Below are 15,832 nucleotides of genomic sequence, written 5' to 3' on the forward strand. Positions count from 1 at the left end.
AGTAGCAAGCATGTCCATATTGACTGAACTCTATTTCATTTCAGTTTACGCCACTACATTTGGAATTACTAAATTGAGGTAAACTGAGGTTTGTGCAACAGAGCTCTGCTTAATTTTAAATCTAAATTTACTAATCTTTTGAGCTGCAACACTTACTCGAATAATTGATTATTAATTTAATCGTCAACTATTTTGATAATTGATTAATCTTTTTGAGTAAAATAAAAAAAAGAAGTCAAAAGTGATTGTGGCTTCTTATATATGAATATTTTCTGCTAACTTAACTCCTTCATGACAGTAAACTGAATATCTTTGGATTGCAGACAAAAAAGACATTCATGGACATCATTTTGGGCTTTGGGAAACACTGATTGGCATTTTTCACTTTTCTGACATTTTATAGGCAAAACAACTAATCGATTAATCAAAAGAATAATCAACAGATTAATCCACTGAGGAAATAATCATTAGTTGCAGCCCAACTCATTTCAGTTTTGCTAAACCCTGATCAGAATTTATGTTGGTTGGTGCAACTCAGTCTTACAGACCAGTTATAAGAACAGCTGTGAAGTATAATAACCACAACAAGCCCAAAAAGCGGTGAGGGGACACTGGGCATTTAGTGGTTTTTCCAGGCACTTTTCTGACCAATTAATCACTTGTGTGTCTTCAGTATTAAGTGTGCTACACACATATCCTTCTTGTGAGATGTTGCTGAGCTAGCTGGTACTGGGCACTCTGGCACAAAAGAGCAATGGGATGAAACTGCTGCTGCCAGTTTTAAGAGGTCTGACAAAAGCTGCATTTATTATTTCAAGTGGCATACATTTTTAAATGCTTGTGTTGTACACTTCCTTGGGGTAAAAAAAAAAAAAAAAAAAGTCTGTTGTAAGTGAGACTCTTCAACTTATCTGTGCCCAGCAGATGCTTGTTAGAAGTGATAGTTTCCACTCAAACTGTAGCATCAAAAGATAACGCAAACAGTAGCACCATTTAAAGTGTGGTGCTATTTTCCAAAACAGAATTGTTATGAACTTCCCATGTTAAAATGTGCTCACAGGTGCATCATTTTTACTGACCCTGAAACACATGCATGGATATGGCGGACAGCCTATAGACAGAGAGGACAGGATGAGGGACTGAAGGGAAACTCAAATGCTGGATACTGGCCAAACTGGGAGCAGAGTAAGGTTACATAATGGCTGGGTTGATTCCTATGGTCCAGCCATCTATGACTGGATGGCATTCATGAGTATCGGGGAGAATGTAGGAGTGGCAAGGGAGTGATAGAAAGAGAAAGGAGGGAAAAAAATACTTTGGGCTTAAAGAGAGCTTTCTTCCCCTCTGCACCATGATTAAACTAAGCGATTACGTTCTCTGATAATAGGCAGGGGCTGACTCAGGCTGTCTGAGGGGCAGGAGCAAGAAATAAAAAGGGCACCAGCTGTGTGAGACAAGACCAGTGCACTGAAAGTCCTGCTGCATCTACACTTCAGAGGGCTCTTTAGCACTGGAAAGGCACCATAGAGGAGCACATTAGCACTGGAAAGCACTCTAAAGGACACTTTATTATGTTTTCTTCACTGGAAGTGTGCTTTAGCATGTTTTCCCCTCTGGATGGGCGCTATGAAGTACACTTTATTTCTCCACTGGAGGGGCACCCTAGAGGACAATGTAGCACATTTTTGCTACTGGAAGGGCACTCTAAAGGGCACTTTAGCATGTTTTCTCCACTGGAAGGGCACTTTAGCATGTTTTCTCCACTGGAAGGGCACTTAAGCATGTTTTCCTGTCTAGAGGGGCACTCTGGAGGGAGGTTTTATCTACCATATGGGCATCCACTAAGGCACTTTTACATTGTTTTTTCAAACGTGGTGTTTTTTTAAACAAAGAAATAATGAAGAGCTCTTTACCATTAGCTGCAGTGAGGAAACACTTGTTGCTGCCCCGGGCCTTGTTGGTCAAGTCCTCTGTGGCGTCCATATGCCTGTGCACTTCGTCCCTTATCTCCTCAAGTGCTGCGTACAGGTCAGCCTCCCAGTACTCCTTATCCAAACAGTCTATGAGCTCAGCTAGCTGGACCTGGAAAGAGCAGAGTTAAAGGAGAGTTCACCAAGACTGACTCAATGCTGTGACGGCCACACCGCCAAAAAAAAAACACAGGGATGTGATACATTGTGTTTTTACACCAAAATTAGCAAGTATGTGTGGGTATTTAAATGTGACTATACCTGATAAAAATAGGTGATTGACCCTTCTAGCGTCTAACTGAATCTCAGTGGTTTGAAGTTTTGTTTCGCTCCTGCGTCAGTGTTTCTACTTTCAGATATCTGCTTTATTTTACTATTTCATGTTCGCTCTCAGCTGCAGAGGAGTCATGTAAAGTTAATGCTGATGAAAACGCAACATTTCCTGATTTTGCTGCTTCATAATAAAAGCTTTTATATAATAAAATAAAAGCTAATTTATCCGCTGTTATGCAGCCACTTGACTAAAGATGAGGACTTCATCACTGAATACAAAATCTTCAAACAGGTGCAGACTCCACTGTGCTGTGCTGACACACTAGAGGCTGATATTTTTTCAGGAATTCCCACAGGATGGGAGTCAATTTTGCTATTCATCACAGGGCTGGAATGGGACAGGAAAAAGTAAAGCCCATACAGGCGGGAATTTTAATAACAATAGGTCAGCTTTTTATATATAAAAACTGTGTGGACTATGCATTGATAGGAATGGGATGGGACGGGAATCATCCTTCCTGGACTGGGACAGGAGTATCTTTGTGGAAGTGGGACCGGACCAGAATGAAAATCCTGGAACACGGAACCAGAGCTGATTAATGTAAATGCTGATTGTACCCTTTCCCGCTGAAGATAAAAGCCAAATGGGTGTTGGTGATGTTTTCCCAGTGTAAAAAGGGGTTATGTAAGAAATTACGTAAGAAAAAAAGAGAGCATTTTAAAACAAAATAATTCAGTGTTATTGTGTGAAGCACAGTATATAACCCTGGTAAGAGAAAACCATGAGTTGCATTTACCTTGGTGCTGTAGTACCAGATGGCTTTGTCCTCCTGCTCGCCGTCCTCCTCACTGTAGGGGAGACATGAGAGAGGAGACAGGAGTCAAAAAATTAGTGTGGGGTAGGACAAACAGGAAAAAAGACAACACTAGAAGATAGATGCTTTACTATGCTTTTCTACAGGTTGTTCTGTCGCTTTAATGCCGTTTCTTTGCCTTTGTCTTTTGTCTTCTCAGCAGAGATTTCACATCAATGTATCAGTGAATGCAGATAAGCCATTTGTCTCAATTCTAAATATTTACCCTACATTGATGCCAATTTATGCATATTGTTCCTGACACATAAACATGACTAAGTTCTACATTAATCAGAGACACCGGTGCATCAGTCATGCCAGCAATTACCTTCAAGCACTGGACATAATTTTGCCTGGCAGATCCATTCATTATATGTGCACGAGTGTTCTAGTCACAGGGCTCACAGGTCTCTTGGCAACAATTTCACAGTGACAACTGAGGATAGGAGTGTTTTATAAGAGCATTTCTACGTAAAATAATTTTCACATGCGTTTCCCAAACCAGCACTTCAGATCCAGTGCATGTGCTCTTTGCTGTAAAGAGCATCTTAGAATATTGGCTGTCCATGCTGCTGAGAATTATCAATGGATTTTAAGGTTGTATGTTGTGTTCAGCTGTCTGTAAGAAGTTTAAATAAAAGACAAATCATAAATGAAACAAATGGAACAGAAGACTGTTTTATATGAACAGTAACTGTGTTGTGTATTTAGGATTACAATTAATAACATATATTAATGATATAATTTTATATTGATATACAGTCCACTGAGGAAGAGATAGGATCTTTATTATTATTTTTTTTATTACAATTTCCTTCAAATACAACACAACTCCCAAACAGTTGGAATGTTGTGTAAAACTTAAATAAACAGGAAAAAACTGTACAGGAAAAAGACAAGATATTTAATGTTCAACCTGATTGTTTTCATTGTTTTTCCTAAAATATACACTCATTCTGAGTTTGTTGCCTGCAACATGATCCAAAAAAGTTGGGACAGGAACAACAAAAGAGTGAGAAATTGAAATGGTAAAAAAAAAAAACACCTGTTAGGCACGTTCCACAGGTGAGCATGTTGATTGGTAACAGGTGACGGCATCATGATTGGGTATTAAGGGCACCATCATCTAAAGGATCAGTTGTTCACAAGCATGGATGGGGTGAGATTCATCACTTTGTGAAGAACTGTGTGGGCCAACAGTCAGGAACAACGTTTCTCAACACGCTGACACAAAGTGGAAAAGTGTCCTGTGGTCTGATGAGTCCACATTTCAGACTGTTTTCACAAATCATGGACGTCGTGTCCTCTAAGCTAAAGAGGAAAAGGACCGTCCAGACTGTTACCAGCACTTACTTCAAAAGACAGCAGCTGTGATGGTATGGGGGTGTGCCCATGGCATCATGGGTAACTGTCACATCTGCGAAGGCCCCATTAATACTGACCGGTACATACAGGTTTTGGAACAACATATGCTGCCATACAGACTACGTCTTTTTCAGAGACGTCCCTGCTTATTTCAACAAGACAAAGCCAAGACACATTGTGGATGTGTTCCAACAGTGTGGCCTTGTAGTAAAAGAGTTCAGGTACTAGACTGACCTGCCTGCAGTCCAGACCTGTCTCACATTGAAAATGTGTGGAGCATTACGAAGTGTAAAATGTGACAACAGAGACCCCAGACTGTTGAGCAACTTAAGTCATATATCCAGCAAGACTGAGAAAAAATTTAACATTCAAAACTGTAGAAATTAGTGTCCTCAGTTCCCAGACGCTGACTGAGTGTTGTTAGAGGAAAAGGTGATGATGTATCAGAGTAGTAAACACGCTCCTGTCTCAGCCTGTTTGGAAAGTGTTGCAGGCATCAAATTCAGAATGGGTGAATATTTATGAAAAACTATAAAGCTAATTATTTTTTATTCACACTTTACACAGCATTACAACTTCTTTAGCATTGATGTTGTAATTAATCATTAAAAATATAACCTGAAATTTGATCTTATGGTTACAACAAAATCACGCTGGTGATGATTCATAATTGGTAGATTAGGGATCTAAATTTATCAGTTAATAGTTTCTTGGTCTACAAAATGAAAGAAAATGGTGAAAAATGTTGATCGATGTTTCCCAAAGCCCAAGGTGACGTCCTCTAATGTCTTGTTTTAATCACAACCCAAGGATATTCAGTTTGCTGTTATAGAGGAGTAAAGAAACCAGAAAATATTCACATTTAAGAAGCTGAAATCTGAGAATTTTGACTTTTTTTCCTTTAAAAAAATTACTCAAAACTCACAATAACACTAAATTATGTCCCAGCAGTACTTTATTCTAGAGCTGCACCGATGAACTGATTCTTAAATTAATCGCCGACCATCTTTACAATCGATTAATCCTTCGGAGTACTTTTGTGACTATTTTCTGGTTCTTTGGTCCTCTATGACAGTAAACTCAATACTTCTGTGTTTTGGACAACACAAGACATTTAAGAACGTCAGCATGGGCTGTGGACAACAGTGATTGACACTGTTCACCACTCTATGCACCAAACCACTACTTGATTAATTTAAAAAATAACCAACAGACTAATCAATGTTGAAAATAATCATTTGTTGCAGCCCTACACCGTTCTAAATGGTTTAAACCCTGAGAATCTGAATAACTGGTGAAAAGATCAGCTCTCCCTGTTTACCATGCAGATGTGTACCTGTAGGGCACAGCAGCTGAACTGTACTAATTAGCAGGAAGCCTAAGCTTCTGCAGGGCCCAGCAGCACAATGAGAAAGAGTGAGACACTGGAGTTTTAATGTCGCAGCAGCTAAAGAGTGGAATATCTGACAGCTTTTTGCTCAGCATGGTCTATGCCGAGGGACTGTGAAGCCCGGGGCAGTGTAACAGTAGTGTCTATTCAGCATCCCTTACTTGAGGCACATGTGCACTGCACACACACACAAACACCTTAACTTCTGTGCACATCATTCACTGCACGTACATGCAGTCACACAAACTTTCCTCTGTGCACGCTACTTGTATGCGCGAACACACACGGCCTCTGAAGGGAAAGAGTGAAGATCAGTAATGCAGCACCTGCTGGGGGCCAATTTGGCGAGCAGGACGTAGCAGGAAGAGTAGAGAGAGAGTGAAATGCAGCCACAACAAACTTTGGGCCACCAACCCTCTTAAATCTTAGATTGTTCAAGTGATTCATGCTCCTTTATGGTTTATGGAGCAGGCCTTCTGCTGCTGCTGACCCAGCACGCACGCGCACACACACACACACACACACACACACACACACACACACACACACCATCTGTGACTGCTCAATACCAAGATAATTTGTTAACGTATGGGACCAGTACTGCTGATGGTCAGGTTATGTTAAATCCTATGGACAGATGCACTTATTTCTGGTTTATTAAACAGTGGGTCCAGCCACCGTGCAAACTGTGCTCATAAGACCCTCGGCTTGTGGTTTGCTTAACTTTGCACCTAAGCGCTCATTACTTTTTGTGACTGGGAATAAAATGGTACAGCAGTGACAGAATGTGCCACTCTGCATTCTTCTTCTACCACATATCCCTGCAGCCACACCGTGGTTTGACCGCAAAAATAAATGTTAGATGAAGCCCTACTTTATTGGCATCAATTTGTGTAGAATTTATCATTTTTCTTAGTTCAGGTTTTATAATTGTATTGTTTTTTTTCTATTTCTAGTTATTTATGATCACTAAAAATAGGGGTGAAATTTTAGTGTTTCCATTCCTTGAAATGATTTTGGGCAATAAAGTTTATGGCTTAACTGTAAAATATCCTGCTTCCATTATACATCTTTGTCACAAGTGAAGGATCATTCCAAAAATGTGTTTATATTCTCTATTCTGTAAATTATATTCTGTATCAAGAATATTGACCAAAGTATAAATATCTGAGTTTTTTTACTCCCTAACATCGGTACCAGCTCCTAAAATCCAACATCAGTCAGGCTGTAAGAAACAATAACAAAGATGTAGTTTGATGATGTCATGAAGTAGCATGACTCAGTTTGAGTAAATCATGTTTACAGATGACAAGTATAGGGCTGCAACTAATGATTATTTTCATAGTCGATTAATCGGTCAATTATTTTCTCAATAAATTGATTAATTGTTGTTGGTGAATAAAATGTCAGAAAATTGTGAAAAATGTCGATCAGTGTTTCTCAAAGACCAAGATGACCTCGTCCTCAAATGCTGTTTCGTCCATCACCCAAAAATATTCACTTATTACTGTCATAAAGGGGTAAATAAACCAGAAAATATCCACATTTAACAAGCTAGAATCAAAGAATTTGGACTTTTTTTTATTTACCCAAAACGATTATCAAAATAGTTGGTGATTAACAATCAATTTATTGTTTCAGCTCCACATAAAAGTTTGATTCACGTCACATTTAGTCACGTTCAACAACTTCCTTCATCACTCTCTGACGTATCCATGATTTCAGAAGTTAAAGTAACAGCAGCTAGTAGGAAATGTTACCTTGAATAATCTGCAGATTTCTCTGGGTTTGACTGTTGTCAGAAACATTTTGGATATTATAACTACATAGCTCAGCAAAATATATAACATAGGTCTGGCATTTTTAGACATTTTAATCCAGTAAAGTTGCATATTATAGTTTTCAGTCCTGCAACAGTGCATATAATATAATGCAACTCAACTGTCATGAAACAAATTTGTGGTATGCATGTGTGACTGAAGTATCAGCCTATGGTTCATTTGCAGGCACTTTGAATGGCTCACCACAGGTCACTCGACCTGGCCTCATGACCCCTCTGCTGGCCCAGTCTGGCTTTGAACACCACACTTACGAGCAATTCAGTGGTCAAGCAGTAATGTGTACGAAGTTTAGGTGCTAACGTGTGTCTCTGTGATGATCAGGGATTAAGCTGAGGCACCACTCTCTCATGACAGGAGGGGGTCAAATACAGGTTGAACACAGGCTCAGTGTGGGTCTCCTATATTGAGTGGCATTATTGATGGTTTAGATTAGCAAGGACAAAGCAAAGCCAACCACACTTAGAGCTTCACACTGATTGTAACAGTGTATCTACAGAAAATCACAAATCTCACACATGTCAGTCTTAAGTAAAGCGGTTGGAACAAAGTAAACTGACCCACAAATACTGTGGTACAAACAGAAGCTACAGAAGTCTATCATGAACTATACATTATGGCAATGTACAGACAGGAAATTAAAGGATTCCTGGATGTAATTCTCTTCTTTATAGTGTTGTTTATAAGTTTACATGCAGATGGTCTGTGACATTTGTGAAGACTTACAACCTTGCTTTTATGCCAAATTATGTGACAACTTTGTAGACTCTGTTTTGAAGCTAAAACATAATTGATTGAACTGTTATCGTAATCGCAGTATGGCCAAGTGCAATATCCAAATCTCAGAAGCTGCGGAGTAAAATGTGTGACAAATCATCATTATAGTGAAGTACTGTAGTGCTGCAGAGATGCCCTGACCTACAATTCTTGCTGTCCACATATAAGATGAACGTGCTTGTTTGGCACGGACCCCAGCAAATATCACATCATCATGATTTTCATAGTTTTTCAATATCAATAAGTAGAGATGCACCAACTCCAATTTTCTTTGCCGGATCTGATTTTTTAAGGACCTAACCTGCCGATACCGATTCCGATTTTCAGTCTAAGAACTATAATTGACAGCATTCACAAACATTTTTGCAACTTTTCTTGTAAAAAATAAATTGGATGTTCATAATAAAACAATGACTATTAAATATTCATTAAATACTATTTCACATTTTCTCTAAAGGTCCTCCAGGTTACAGCCAGGCCTTATTATATTATTATATTAACATTATGTACTAGAGGGAACACGATCTTGCGGGATCTCATGGAATCTCGTGGGTTTAGGCGGGACACAGTTTCCTGTGATCTCAGGTGGAAGCAGATGTAAACAAAACCAGAGACTGACTGGTGCAACAGTTTGCTGTAGTCTAAATGAGAAAATGTCTGAGGAGACACATCAACACAGGTTGTTTATTCTTCAGCCAGAACAGGAGGTGAGACTTAAATTGTCCGTCTGTGAACAGCAGTCTGCCGCTGGTTATTTTTATCCTGTTCTTGGTATCTATCGCTAACAGTGACTTCATGCAAACATGTGTCTGAGTGTGTGTGGCTGTGATCAACACTTTTGTGGGTGTTATGTTAAGTCAATGTGTGCTGTGTGCATGACATGACCATCGTACAGAACATGTGTAAATATGACAGGCAGAGAATCAGATATGTGATGCCGACCAACCAGTGCCTCTGGTTCAGTCTCTGGCTGGTTGATTGGTGCATCTCTATGAATAACCGATAACTACCTGCCTCTCACGGCCAGTGACAATAGGATCAAGATTGTAGATATCGGACATAGAGATGTCTGCCTTCTATTGAATATAATGGAACTAGATGGCGCTCGGCTTCTCTTTCTTGTCTTTCTTTGCTGCTCACAGCAAGGTCTGTGGATTATCTTGAGTAACCGGGTGATGATTTCTTGAAAGAAACATTACTGTTGAGTTTTTCAGATGTATTTTTGGCACTTTGCTGCATAAGCTGAGTGCCATCTAATTCCATTATACTACAGAGAAGGCAGACATCTCTATAACTGATATCTCCAGAACTCTGCAACTCACTCTAAAACAATCTAGACGGATAAACAGCACTACAGACAGAAGGAAAAATATGTATTTTTGATTTTGGGGTGAGCTGTCCCTTTAAGTCCCTCACACTGACACCTCTACTGTTGACTCCTGTAAAAGATGCTTGGCACATACAGGAAACAGTGAACTTACACGACAATGCGGCGGTTGAGGAACCAGTACTTGCGGTGGTGTCGGTCATAGCCGACTGGCAGTTGTCGAATAAACGGTTTGCTCCTCTGAGCTTCTGGGATGCAGTCTGCCACGCCGGGTACCTTGTGTGCCACGCACACCTCGCACTGCCACTCGTCCTCCGGCACTTCCTGCAATGGCGGCTTCACACACTCCAGATGGTAAACGGCCGAACATGTCTCACAGCACAGCAAGTCGCCGAGGCGATGGCAAACCCTGCAGTGGTCGTCGTAGGCAACCACCCCTTCCGACATTAGCTCCTCTCGGGCAATGTTGGTCGCCAGGAACTGGTCCACCAAAAACTGGAGAACTTTGACTTTGCTCTCCAACGGTTCGTACGGGTAATCCTCGCCCTCCTGGAGAGGCAGAATGTGCCGGTACTCCGGGTCGCTCTCGCAGTACGCCCGCACCACCTCCGGCCAGGTCATCCCGTCCACAAAATACAGAGTGGAGTTGACCGAGTCCTTTACGTCGGTGGGGCCGAACGTGGTGTTGGAAGTGTCCTCCTCTCTGAGAATAGCTTTGAGCAGGGAGATGTGGGTCTCTGCCAGGAGCGTGCACTGCTCCTGGCTGGCCAAGGCTGCACAGAAATCCTCAAAGCGAAACGGGGAGAGCCGCAGCACCGTGCCAAAGTTGCGGAGGACTTCGTAGACGGCAGACACGTTGAGGAGCTGTGAGGTAGGAACCAGGAGATCCTCAGAAGACTTCGGAGGCTCAAGGGGAGGAATGTCTTTTGCCTCGAGGATGGGAGAGCGCGGCCGTATTGCCCGGCTCTTTCTCCGGCCTGCGAGAAAGGAATGGAAAAGGAAAAGAGCGGAGTGAGAAGAGGATGGAATACAAAACAGAAAAAGAACACATTTTATACAAAATACACTGCAACCACTGTCTGTCTACTCGTTGTAATAATAGCAAGTTAATAAATAGTAACTTTATTAAGTATGTGAAATGTGGTTAAGAGAAAGAAACCACTGCTTTGAGTCACCACAAAATGCAAACTATGGCAATTCTGTGCATCCCTATGTACCACAACAGAATGAGCTATATACCAGTCCCTCTAGGATTTCACAGGCTGTTTTTTAGATTCTTGCAGCCCAAAATGTCTGATTTGACTGCAGCTTTTTTTTTTTAAATTGTGATGCATGTTGCAATATTTTTTAGAGCTGCAACAACTAATCCATTATAACTGATTATACAATTAATCACCAACTATTTTGATGATCTCTATGTTGGTCTGAGTCATTTTTTTTAAAGAAAAAAGTCAAAATTTTCTGCTTTTAGCTTCTTAAATGTCAATATTTTTCTGGGTTGACAGTAAACTGAATATCTTTGAGTTGTGGACAAAACAAGACATTTGATGATGTCATCTTGGACTTTGGGACAGACAATTATACAGTATAAACATGGCCAGAGCATTGATAGATGTCAATAACAAACCCTGTGAACTTTCCAGAATCTGTGACAAAGTAACTAAATTAATTAAATGCAAAAATAGTTGATAATAAAATATTGAGATGGTTCATTGTAATGTACATGTATGACATTTGCGCAGGTTTGGAACTTCTGCAAGACAAAGATGATTGATCAAATCGAAGTTGAGGGGATTGGACAAAATTGAAGAATTTTGCATTCATTGTTGCTATCGGAATTTCCTGAAGGGACTGATATACCTTGCTGTCAAATTCAAAAGTCAAATTCATCTCTCATTGGGTTGCACTCTCTCATTTGGCACTAGTACAGTGTCTGCAGTAATGGTGGCACTGGGGGATCCCCAATCTATTCTAATAAAAGCAGATACAATAACAATGCACCAATGGAAGTTATACGACCCACACACTTTCCAAATATTACATATGACAAGTGGAATTTTGGGGAATCACAATCAAGCACTAATGCGAAAGGGATTATTTCTAATAGAGTTGAACACTAGAGAAGTCGAATTATAAAAAGGCAGGCAGGCACATTCTTGTCCCAAGACAATGAGCTAAATGCTCCCACCTGATTTATAACCATGCTATTTTTTTCTACCACATAAGACATGCAGATGGTGCAGCATATGTACTGTACCTGTATATGCCCTCTGGAATGTGTGTGTGTCTGTGTGAATTATCCGTTTCTGGGCACAGTTATGTGGAATAAGCCTGCATTGTGGTTGATACGAATGGGTCAGTTCAGGTCAGTCAACCTGGCCTCACGACCCGGCTCCTGACCGGGGTCACATGCTGAGCTGCATGAAGAAAAATTTCTATAATCTCTGTGTAGTAACAGGACACTAATCTCACAGTCTTTATGAAATTACTGTATTCTTATGCAAGATTGGTGTGTGCTTCTAGTAGAGTTGTCATGATACTAGAATATTAAACTTTAATATAATACTAGAATCAAAAAAAGGCCAAGACACACAAAATAGGATTTTTCTTTTTGAAAAATTAACAAGCTGCCTATAGAGCTGATACAGAAAAAGACTACGCTGCTGCAAGTAAAATTTTGGGCAGGACAGTAAGACTAAACTGAACTGAAGACTTGAATGAGCAATTTTTTTATAGCTTTGGTACTTTTGATTCTTGGAAATGTTGGCATTGTATTGCTTTTAAACATGTGGTGCTGAAAAAAAGGACTGCAATTAAAGATTGTTTTTATATTCCATTAATCTGTTGGTTATTCTGGATTAATCAATTATAGTTTGTGTATGTATGTAGTTGGCGTGGTCAGAAAATTATGAAAAATGTTGATCAGCGTCTCTCAGAACAAAGATGACATCCTCAAATGCCCCGTTTTGCCCACAATCCAAAGATATTCAGTTTCCTGTTATAAAGGAGTAAATACACAAGAAAATAGTCACATTTAAAAAGCTGAAATTAGACATTTTTTTCTTATAAAATGACACAAAATGATAAATCGATTATCAAAATAGTTGGCGATTAATTTAATACTTGGCTAACAATAGATTAATTGTATTCCTCTCATGTGCTCTTGTCAGTCTCATAGATGCTGTGACATTATTGCAGAGTGTATGTTGCTGTGTTAACGTTTCATAAAAATGAACAAATCCTTAAATATTACGCCCCTTCATCCACACTGTCTGCCATGTTGAATCTTCAGTGTAAACACTGCAGTGACCGCTGTTAACCTGGAAGTTGATATCGGTTCAGCAAATATATTTGTATTAGGTCTGATATAAATCTGTGGTTTAGCACTGATGTGTAAACAGAGAAACAGAGAGGGGACCACAGCAGCGGAACTGGCTGCTTAACAAATGGTGACAGGGATTAGGGGGTTCACCACCGCAGATTCATTATTCAGCATCAAACACGGGGAATGTGTGTAAAAGTGAAGCGGTGTGTGCGTAACGTGCAGCTGCAATGATTAATCGATTATTAAAGTAATTGACTACTATTTTGATAATCGGTCAATCATTTTGAGTCTTTTTCTTTTAGAACAAATGTACAAATTCTCTGATTTTAGTTTCTCAGACACAAATATGTTTGGGTTTCTTTAGTCCCCTTTGACAGCAAAGTGAATATCTTTGGATTATGGACAAAACAAGACATTTTAGGACATCACCTTGGGTGTTTTTCACCAGTTTCTGACATTTTATGGAAGAAACAGCTAATTGAGAAAATAACTGACAGATTAATCACTAATGAAAATAGTGATTAGTTGCAACCCTAGTGCAATGTGTTTTTAAAAAAAGCATGGATGTGTTTGTCGATGACAGGGAAAGCACTGCTGCATCTGTCCATCAGCATTTGTCTTATGAAAGACTCCTCACACTTGACTGCACAATGCTGCCATGTTCACATGTCCTTAGAAAAAAGGAGGGTGGAAGGTAAGAGGTAAGTGAGTAATCCCTGAACCACTTAAGCTGCATCTGAGCCTGACCAGAATACAATGAAGTGTTACAGGGAGAAGAAATCAAGAGAAACAATGGATATTTAATGGTTTCTTTCTACGCATTATTGTTCCAAAGAAAATTTAGCTATTCCAACAAGAAAAGACCAATGCCTGTCATAATAGACATCAAAAGCAAAATAGTGAGCTTTTCTGTGGAAGACACGTTGATGTGCACAAAACACCTGAGTCTGGATCATCTTTACAACTATTTTCCTCATCCTGTCAAACGTGAAATAAAGGCTGCCACACAGCATTACCTTACATAACTGATGTGCCAACTGATTCTTTGCAAACACAACTTCATTAACATGACTGTCCGCAAGTGGGGACGTGATGGCTCTAATTTGCTCACCTGATAAACATAAGAGTGGTTACTATGGTAACGGTGCACCACGTCACATTGTAATGACTTGGTGTTTGCAACAAGTGAAAAAAGAGCGCCTCTCTTCAAAACAAAGGCCTGTCAAACTCATTTAGCAGCATTATGCAACTAAAATGTGTCTTCTGAAAACGAGCAAGAAAAAGTGCACACAGATCTGATCACTAGGTAAAATGAGCAATTATTGTTAATTTGACGGGTAACACTTTCATTTAAGTACTGCATCTTTAGAAAAAGTAGATCTGTTATTCCGAAGCCAACAATCTTACAAAGTACGTGTTTGCATAGAGTGTACTTTACATAGTAGAAACTGCACCTACTGTGCTGTTACACAAGTGGAAATGCTGAATGAATTAAATTAACTGAAGGTAGCAATCGCAGTCCATACATCCTGTTTCTGCCTGAGTATACAAACACGTTAAATGCAGCGTGCATGAAAAGTCCAGTGAAAAAAAAGAAAAAGCGCGAATAAATTCTTCTTCATTATAAATTGACAACAAAAAAATGTGCTGATCCGACAAAAGTCAAAAAACATGAGAGCCGGTTGAAGCGTGGAGTAGATGTGCAAGCCAGCGGCGAGCGGAGCACACGGTAAACAAAGGCCTGTTTCTGAGTGCAAGCTCCATTTTGAACAATGCGGCTTGCTTTCTGTACTGAGCTAAAAATAAAATGCACACTTTAAGTAATGCACACCTGATTTGCTAAAGTGCGTGCACTTGCAGGCGAACGTACCTGGGGTGCTACCGAGCGTGCTGTGGCTCCTAAAACTACTCTCGGTGCAGTAGCTGGCATCATCATCATCTGGTAGTTCCTCCAGATAGTCTGAGTCGTTTCCCAAGGCCTCCTCTTCTTCAAGATCCGACGAAGGGTTGTCGTTCAGGAGTTCATCATCGTCTGACCTGTAGCTTAAATTATCATCCTCCTCGTCGCTGTTGTCGTCGTAAACCACCTTGGTCTGAGGCCGCCTCACTCCGCCTCTGCTCCCGCGGCCGCCTCTCGACCCCCTGCCTCTCCCTCTGCCTCCTCTGCCCCGCGATCCCGCGGCCGCCGCCGTGGTAGAGGCTCCAACTTTCCTGCGGCCCCGGGACGAATGAAAGTTCTCTCGGCCGGAGATTTCTGTATCCACCTCGGCAGAGCCAGTCCCGCAAACGCCGCCATTTCCCCCGCGTCCCCGACCCCTTCCCCTGCCTCTTCCCCGTCCACGCATCCCTCTACTCCTGCCGCCCCGAGAGCCGCGGACTGGCCCGGGTGAACCTTCCCGCATCACGGCTGCTTGTTTGGGCGGCCTTCCTCTTCTCCCCCTCATTGTAGGAGAGAGTATCTTCTGTTCCGCTTCAATCTCGGTGTTCGAGTAAGCCACGCACACCGGAGAAAAGCGGGGGAGAAGAAAGCCAACAGATCTGGTGACGGTTCCCGATAAGTCCCCGCCAAGCCCCGGCCTCAATTTCAGGGCGGAAAGCTCAAACTGAATGGCCGGTGTCCCGCTCTGGGTCGCCTGCAGACGCCATTTTTCTTCTCAGCTCTCCCTCCGTTGAAAACACAGCAGGCCCCATAGCTGCATCAAGCTAACCACCG

The 15,832-nt window shown here is 40.9% G+C and overlaps 1 protein-coding gene across 4 annotated transcripts in view; it reads right to left on the bottom strand.

Annotated features, from left to right (window-relative positions):
- The window catches only part of LOC146330898 (nucleosome-remodeling factor subunit BPTF-like), a 74,742-nt gene extending 58,965 nt beyond the window's left edge, over positions 1–15,777 (bottom strand). For 3 of the 4 annotated variants that reach the window (XM_084710815.1, XM_084710798.1, XM_084710791.1), the window contains exons 1-4: positions 14,990–15,777; positions 9,949–10,771; positions 3,041–3,092; positions 1,914–2,082 (exon numbers count right to left, since the gene is read on the bottom strand). In XM_084710815.1, the coding sequence (XP_084566941.1) occupies positions 1,914–2,082; positions 3,041–3,092; positions 9,949–10,771; positions 14,990–15,563 (1,618 nt within the window). In that variant the 5' untranslated portion in view covers positions 15,564–15,777. The remainder of the gene's footprint in view (positions 1–1,913; positions 2,083–3,040; positions 3,093–9,948; positions 10,772–14,989) is intronic. The other variant, XM_084710806.1, reaches the window with a different exon arrangement.
- Positions 15,778–15,832: the final 55 nt, after the last annotated feature.

Source organism: Lutjanus erythropterus, chromosome 3 (genome assembly GCF_056507025.1).
Source record: "Lutjanus erythropterus isolate fLutEry1 chromosome 3, fLutEry1.hap2, whole genome shotgun sequence".
NCBI lineage: Eukaryota > Metazoa > Chordata > Actinopteri > Lutjaniformes > Lutjanidae > Lutjanus > Lutjanus erythropterus.